General features: G+C 43.7%; 1 protein-coding gene across 1 annotated transcript in view; it reads right to left on the bottom strand.

Moving 5' to 3' along the window:
- Positions 1 to 1,381: 1,381 nt before the first annotated feature.
- The window catches only part of FAXC (failed axon connections homolog, metaxin like GST domain containing), a 28,750-nt gene continuing 21,803 nt past the window's right edge, over positions 1,382 to 8,328 (bottom strand). Inside the window, exon 6 of the mRNA XM_033054188.2 lies at positions 1,382 to 7,963. Coding sequence (XP_032910079.2) covers positions 7,680 to 7,963 — 284 coding nt within the window. The 3' untranslated portion in view covers positions 1,382 to 7,679. The remainder of the gene's footprint in view (positions 7,964 to 8,328) is intronic.

Here is an 8,328-nt window from a genome sequence, read left to right as displayed (position 1 = left end):
TAGTCAAATTCCACTGCAATGAGCAGGGACATTGCCACACATGACATGGTCAATAAATAAATGGCTTTTCAGGGAACTTATTAATGCACTTCCCTGAGAGCAGCTGTCCTAGGGCACTCTTGGACCATATGCCTGCCTCCATCTCCTCATGCAGAGAACACAAGCACCCACCCTTACCTTTCTGGCAGCACTCTGAAGTAAGGATCAGGTTTACCACCAGTTACTATAATTGACCAAATTTCCACTGGCAAAGCTGCAGTAAGCAGCTGTGTGTACCCATATGGCCCAGAACTACTGTGTATCATCCAGAGTATTTCCCACACCCTCCAATTTAAAGTTTCTGGGAGTAGAGGATATACAGAGTTTGTGAGTATTTCACCAAGATAGAAATTCACTGAACAGAGAGAGACCTGAACTTGACAGGACGCTGCTTTGGCTGCCAGCTCTTTCAAGCTTGAAACATTAAATATTTCAAGTCCTGTACTTAAACTAAGGTGCACATTTCTAACCTCCATGTTTATTAAATACATTGAAATTTCTAGCCTTCATGGAAAGAAAAAGTCTATAAACAACCTCACCAGCCATAAAAGATTAAGGCACTCCTAAAACTCTACTAGAATGGTACTACAGGCTTGGGCTTGACTTGTCTATGTTTCTTGTGTTTCTTGGGCTTTTTTTTTTTTTTGCAGGGGGTGGTGGGGGCGTTTGTGTTATTTTTGGTAGGTTGGGTTTGGTGTTTTGGGGCTTTTTTTGTTGTTGTTTTTTTTTTAACGCAACACCAACAGCATCACTTAGGGAGTCAGATTTGATGTCAGGCCTCTGTGAGGTGTGGAAGACCTGTGTACAGTTTTGCACCTTTATTATCTGCCTGCTGTTGCCCTGTATTTATCTCCTGTCACACAGCCCCTCAGCTGCATTCAAGGCAGTACACTAAGCCCAGCTAAGCACTTGCACTTGCTGAAAATTTTCAAAAATATAGTGAAATTAGCTACCACAGTGCTCTGAGCAAAGACCTTAAAGCTTCTGCACTCCTGACACAATTGCTTTCTCCAGATTACTTGTTTTCACACCGGTAACAGCAGCCATAAAAACCGAGTGAGGAGAGCAGAGATCCCTCCACACACCCAAGTTTATGTCAGTCCTTCCTCTTGTACTACACCCTGAAATCCTTCCTGAGTGTCAAGGGGAGAGGCAATCAGCGACAGAATTACTCCATTCAAACAAGCTGGCGGCTAAAGTATTTGCCTGGGGAGATGAGGGCTTAACTGACTGGTCATTAAAGTTTCATGCAATCCTCACTCTCAAGAGAGCAGCTCTCAGCTGCTCGGTTCACAGCTCCACAGAAAGCACTGACACAGAATAAGGACATGAACCAGAAAGGTATTTTAGATCCATTAGTTATAATTTACACACCGATGACATACAGCATAAAGACAAAATATACAGATCTTCATATATATGTACATTGATCAACACAGTGCACAATTTAAAGTTATGTTACAATTAAGTGTACAATTTTAAATATGGCTTTATAAACTAGTAATAACAGTGCCAAAATAACGTATGTCTCGTGTAGTCCATAGACAAACAACATAATGCAGCTACAGCATCAGAGTCCCCATTTAGAAATGTGTTGCTTCATTTTGTTAGTTAAACCTTGTACACTGCAGTTAGCTGGATATACCCCTCACCCATATACATCTACATATACTTTATTCTTGCTGGATTGCACACCCCTGTCTTTGGGACTTGCATTCTTCAAGTATCCTGAAAAAATAAAAGCCTGTACATTTGAGGAAAGATAAGTCAGACGAATAAATTAGGAAGTGAGGCAAAAACACATACAATCATAGTGCCCAGTGAAAATATCAACGTGACCAGTGCAGCCAAAAAAAGCACTTTTTTTTTTTTAAGTTACATAAAAAAGAACCACAGTCACATCTTGTTTGCCTTACTGTCCCCAGTAAAGCAAAATTTTACTTAAGTATAATTAGACAGGAATGAGAGAAGTGGTAAATTCAGGGTCACTTGGAAGCTGTGTTGGAAACTCCGGCTGAAGCAAACTGGCACTTTAGTCAAGGACTTCAAAGTGGAGCAGGATTTTATTTATTCCACAGAACTTGAATGCCTTTTGGAAGCATATGTTTCAGCTTTAGCTTGTTGAGCTGACTGTGTAAATCATTACATGAAATCCCACAAACCTTTTTATGCTGAAGTCTGACCAAATGCCCACAACAATCTCCTTGGCCTTGAAAAACCTGGGAGAGGACATAGAACTAAGAGTTTAACATTGTAGTGCCACACAGTGTTTTCAGTGACTGGCATTCCTGTGCTGTACACAGACTAATACCATTTAACTTTGCAAATTGCTCAGAGAGCTGCAGAAACCCCCGCTAAGGAAGTACTGCACACTGGGGCACCTCCATGGGGAATGAACACAGAAGAAGCCCTCCCCAGTAGCCACCAAAGAGAGGACTGCCCCAAACCACTGAGATAGAACTGACTCATGTTGCAACCCTTCTCTTCACCAAGGCAAAACTGTGAAGACAGGGGTCACTGGCCTGAAAAGGAGATGCACACATACAGTGTGGGGGAACACCTTCCCTCCACAGGACACCAGCTCAACACCACAGCCCATGTTCACCAGCAGGGTCACAGCTCTGCTCACAGCCAATACTTACTCCCAAACAGACCCTTGTCTCTGCAGCTCAGCCACAGGATGACAGCAGGCTGATGCCCCACAGGAGCCACAGCACCAACACGAGCCCCTGCACAGTGTACCCTGAACTAAGGAATAGCCAAGGCACAGCATACATGGATACCCCATAGCACTGATCAGCTGCTGAAAGCACAGCAGTCAGAGTTACCTCTAGCCCTCTGGTTCTGCGGGATCAAACCATACAACCTGCGTGCTCCTCCAGATCCCAGCTGCTGAGATGTACGGGCATGACTCACACCTATGGGTACCCATTTCCATATCCCAGCTACCGCGCTGTCCAACTTAATTCTGTATTTAGAGAGCGTAATTTGCTTTATTAGCATCACATGCCTAAATCGTAATTTTGCAGTATTTGGGGAGGGAAGGAGGGTTAGGCCAAACAGCTACTTGTCAAAAAACAGATTCAAATTCGTATTCAAACATCTAAGGACAAGACCCACTTGAATTCATCCCCTGCCACAGAAATTTCACTTGGTGAGCTGCCCTGCATAAATCTGCACATAACACGCTTTTCCAGCAGGCAATATTTTGTAAGGCTTAGCATCTGACAGATACAGGCCTTTCAAGGAAAACAGTATGAAACTGTCATGATTACTTGAGCAGACATCACTGACAAAAGCAAATTTGTGCCTGAACTGTTGCTGCAGAAATATTTCAGGCAGTATTTTTTCAAAGAGAATATAGATCTGGAGGGACATTGCCAAGGTTTTAAAGATCAAAATGTGTTACTTGCAGTGCTATAATTGGATGGAAACAGTCCTCCAGATCTGAAACATCAGGTTCAGTTTGGTTTTTAAATCAAACAGCACATTTGCAGGATTTCTGTAGGACCTATACATCCCAGTGCCTGTTTCCCCCACTCGGTAACAGTGAGCTCGGCTGACAGAGCCAATGAGACCGACAGGGGTAAACAAATCCCTTCTGACATGACAGAGTGTCACACCGCCAAAAACTGCAATTCACATAAAAAAACCCAACAAACTGCTTCAAATCTAACTCCATTGGAAATGCAGAATTTGCTTTGAATTCCCATTTGCCAAATGAGGGGCAGACCAATTACTCCTTCTTTTAGAGCAGCACTATGGAAACACAAAGGCAGTACTCAGTCTTTGGCAGTATTTAAGGTAAAGTAACCAGGAGGAGCAGTGCTGTCCCCTCACCAGGATATGGCTCATGCTCCAGATCATAAGCAGAGCAGGCACCCCACCCATCCACTGGAACAGGCTACAGGTGCAGTGAGTCCTCCTGCAGAGACCCAGCACTTGGCAACTCCCTGTATCCCACCATCCCCTTCTCCACTGCCTTCTCCAATGACCATCCAAGGGCTTCCCTGCCCTGTTTTGAGAGGGGCTAGACAGTGCAGAGGAGCCCCAAGACAGTTTTCCTCCTGCGAGTACCTTGCACTGCCATTTACCCAGGCCAGGGCTGTGGCTGGGACCAGTTTTGGTGCTGGCACTTGTGATGCTCTCAGAGGCATCACTGACATTTGACTCTTGTATCAAGGGCCCCTGAACCCTTCCTAACATCACCCCACAGTGAGTTTCTGGCTGTGGCAGAGGGACCCCCAGCCAGGGAAAAACCTTACGTGGTCTGTGTCACCTCAGACATCATGTCCTAGCATCCATCAGCCTCCAGCTGCTATCCCAGCTCACCTGCTGGGCAATCCAGGGCTGTCCCAGGTTTCATGGCTGCAGAGACACCTGCTGACCCTCAACCCACCAGCAGCACAGCCAGGACCTCCAGCATCCCTACAATGGACTCACTCACAATTTTAATCAGTGAGGGAGGAAAAAAAGGAAAAAGAAAAACTAAAGGAAATAAAGATGCTCTCTGACTATTTTTAGTTCTGTACAGCCCCTCAGCACTAACATTAAAAATAGATATGATGGAATGGGGGAAAAAAACCAAAAAGACTGCAGGACTAAGAAAACATTGTTCTTTTAGCAAAATTTTAGAAAGTCAAAAACAGTTGTTCCCTTTTTAAGAAAACACATTTTTCATTTTTCTTTTTTTTTTCCCCCATGCAAACTAAAATGAACACTTTTTAATTTATTTTTTTCAACTTTTTGGTGTTTCATTTGTTTCCCCACAACAAGACAGCTTTCAAAAAAAAAATGCATGGATTAAATCCTTTTAAAGAGGTCTGACCTTCCTTTAACGGTCTTTTAGGGACTCATCTGCTGCAAGCACACCTTGCAATGCTGAACAAATGGAGAAAGCACAGCCTTCAAACATGCATCAGTAAATGAGTGAGGATATCTCCATCAGAATTTCCAACAGGCTAATGATTTTAAATAGGAGCTTTTTGATGCAGATGCCTTTTATTCAGAATATCAATACCTACATTTTTGCAGATAAAACCTCTCCTGACTTAGCCTTGCAGTTACTCAGGCAGTTCAGGCCATAACCTCTGCACTTTCAAGCCCAAGACTTATCTTCTTGTGCCCCATTCTTATGCTTAGTTTCCTGAGAAGGGTCCCAAGTAACTGGATGATGCCTCCCTCCTCAGTTTTGGTTCACTTTGCAAATGGTACTTGCCCACAACATTGACTGGAACATGGCTTCAAGGACATGCCCAGGGAATTGTGGAAACAGGTGTAAATTCACACCAAACTTGTCAGCTCTCACTGCAGTGGCTCCCATGCATGAACAGACCTGGGGTTTCAATGCAGACAAAGGTGTTCCTGCTTTCAAAGCCATGGCTTTGAAGCTCCATGTTTCCCCACAGCAGGTGTTTTCCTCTGCAGAAGGCACTCCAGGATGCCAGGGAGTAACTTATTCTTTGAGTGCTGGAGCTATTTCAAGCTCCAGACTCACTAAAACTACCAACAGTTAACATCCTAAAGCAGTTGTCTGCCCTGTCTGCTCTTAGAACATTTGGTACAACCAACACATTACAAAAATTTTGCTGAGGGATCCTGATTCATCTAACTGTAAATCACTGAGAAAACCATAATTAAAATGGGCCACCAACAAAGTCTGTAGTCAAATACCCAATTTTATATGCATATTTAAAAACACAACAGTCCAATATACTCTACTAAAATCAACTAATCATGGCCAAGCAACGCTGAAGTACATGCTTAACTTCAAAGCTGTGAGTAAATCCAATGGATTCATTCCCATCTCTAACCTGTATTTAGGAAGACATGAACACAAAGCACATGAGAACCTGTGCAATCATTTTGAGATCCAGATCCACAGATGTGCCAGCAAAGGCAACTTAAACTCAATTCTGGTCATGTTTTCAGTATCTGAATTTCCCCCCACACATGGCAGTGCTGAGTGAACTGTCCCATCTCACCTCCTCCTGTGTATGAGCTTTAGGGACCGTGCACTGAGAGCCAGCACAGTGCCCAGCATCCCCTGAAGCACCTCCCTAGGCAGCTATAAAGTATTCAATTGCCTGGGCCAACATCTTGCAACTACACAGCATCCCATGCCTACCAATACCTCCAACTGCTTTGCAGCCTTCATGGGTTTGCTACGTCTGTTGGTAAAGAACACAAAGCACCCACTGCTGAGGCACACCAGACTTCTAGCAGCAAGTCCCATTAGCCTTGCCTAGAAATAGCAGACAGCAGCCACAGGCAGGGAGTAAAAACATAATAATCATTCAAAAACACAGAAGAAATTTGACCAACACACATTCCAGATGAGTCAACACTGACATCTCCCTCCTGCATAAAAGTATTCTATAGTAGTGATTTCAACCTTCTGAAAAGAACAAGAAACACTAACCAGCTCCCTTCTGCAGGGACATGTTTTCCTCCATCCTTCCCTGACTGTCTCCAAAAGAACTAGGAGCAGTTCTTTTCTGCAGACCAACAGACGCACCAAAGTATGGGTAGCTATCAAATAAAATTCCCCTGAAACCTTACCAAATCACAGAATCTCTTAGGTTGGAAAAGACCTTTGAGATCATCAAGTCCAAGTGTTAACCCAGCACTACCAAGACCACCACCAAACAATGTCCCCAAAGTGCCACAGCTATGTGGCTTGTAAATACTTCCGGGGTGATGACTGGGCAGTCTGTTCCAATGCTTGACAACCCTTTTAGTGAAGTTTTTTCCCAATATCCAATCCAAGCATCTCCTGGCACACCTTGATGCCATCTCTCTTATTCTAGAGCTTGTTACCTGGGAGAAGAGACCAGCGCTCATCTTGCTACAGCCTCCTTTCAGGCAGTTGTAGAGAGTGATATGGTCTCTCCTGAGATGCCTTCTCTCCAGGCTAAGCACCCCCAGTTCCCTCAGCTTTTCCTCACAAGACTTGTGTTCCAGTTCCTTTCACCAGCTTCATTGTCCTTCTCTGACAAGCACCAGCACCTCAATTTCTTGCAGTGAAGGGCCCAGAACAGAACACAGGATTTGGGGTGCAGCCTCACCAGTGCTGAGATGGGGACAATCACTACCCTGGTCCTGCTGGCCACACTATTGCTGATACAGGCCAGGGTGCTGCATGAATCTCATGCACCTCAGCACACCACTGGCTTAAAATTAGATGGCAGTCAGCCAACACTGCCAGGGCCTTTTCATTACAGCATCAATCATTTTTTCCATGGAAAACTGTGCCAGTCATACCTCTTCCATTCTTGTCCTTCTGTAAAGAGAAGATAACAACAAAAACCAGATGTGACTAATGTTCCACTTCCCAGAAGTTCATCCCACTTGGATGGGGAATCTGGTTTTGAACATGAACAAAAATAGACTTAAAGGTCCTGCTGCCCTCTAGACTTCTAGTTTGCTCACGTGTGTTTTAAATGTGTTTACCTTGGTCCACCTGAACAATTACACAAAACGAAATACAGTTGAAATAGTCCAAGCAGTATGTGACAGCTGAATCAAGCACAATGGTCTCTTCCAAAGTGGTATAAACCTCTTCCTGACCTGAAGGAGAAAACAAATCAGAGTGATCCCAAGAAACAGCTTATCTGCATAATGGGAGACACTTGTACATATCACTTGCATTGTTCATGATCTCTGTACTCATCCATGTCCACATCTGAGTCAAAGAGGGAGTGTCCAGTGTAATCTGTGTCTGGGGTTTGGGAAATACTGTTCCCTTCCTCATCAAATGTTTCTGTCCTTGAATAAAAACTGAAGTCCTGCAAAGGGGAGTAAGTCTTGCTTGCCTCACTGCTTTCCTCAGATTCATACAGAGTGTTGTCATCATCATGGTGCCATTCTGGCCAAAATTTCCTCCTTATTCTTTCACAGTACATAGCAAGGTTAATCAGTTCACCTGTAACACAACACAACAGACTTCAGTAAATATATCCAGCCAATAATGCTCTAACTCACCTGATGATGCAAAAACACGTTAGCTGTGTTTGGAAACAAACTGAGTAGGGCCTTTCCAAAGAAGTTTCAAAATCGAAGATGCCATCAATCCTCTTAGCAGCTCTGTTTTTAACTCTAACGTAACCACATACAACCAGAAGGGTTACACAGGAATAAACATAAATGCATGTTCACACAAAGAGCAAAGTAAGTATCCCAAATTCAACCTCTACAAAAAGAAATCAAGGCAAGACACTAATACTGTAAGGTTTTCGTAGTAGAACTCTTTGCTTAATTGCAAACACCTGGTTCCTAAAGACAGAATTT

Source organism: Catharus ustulatus, chromosome 3 (assembly GCF_009819885.2).
Source record: "Catharus ustulatus isolate bCatUst1 chromosome 3, bCatUst1.pri.v2, whole genome shotgun sequence".
Classification (NCBI taxonomy): domain Eukaryota; kingdom Metazoa; phylum Chordata; class Aves; order Passeriformes; family Turdidae; genus Catharus; species Catharus ustulatus.
The sequence above is the reverse complement of the archived record's forward strand: the minus strand, read 5'-3'. Positions and strand labels throughout refer to the sequence as shown.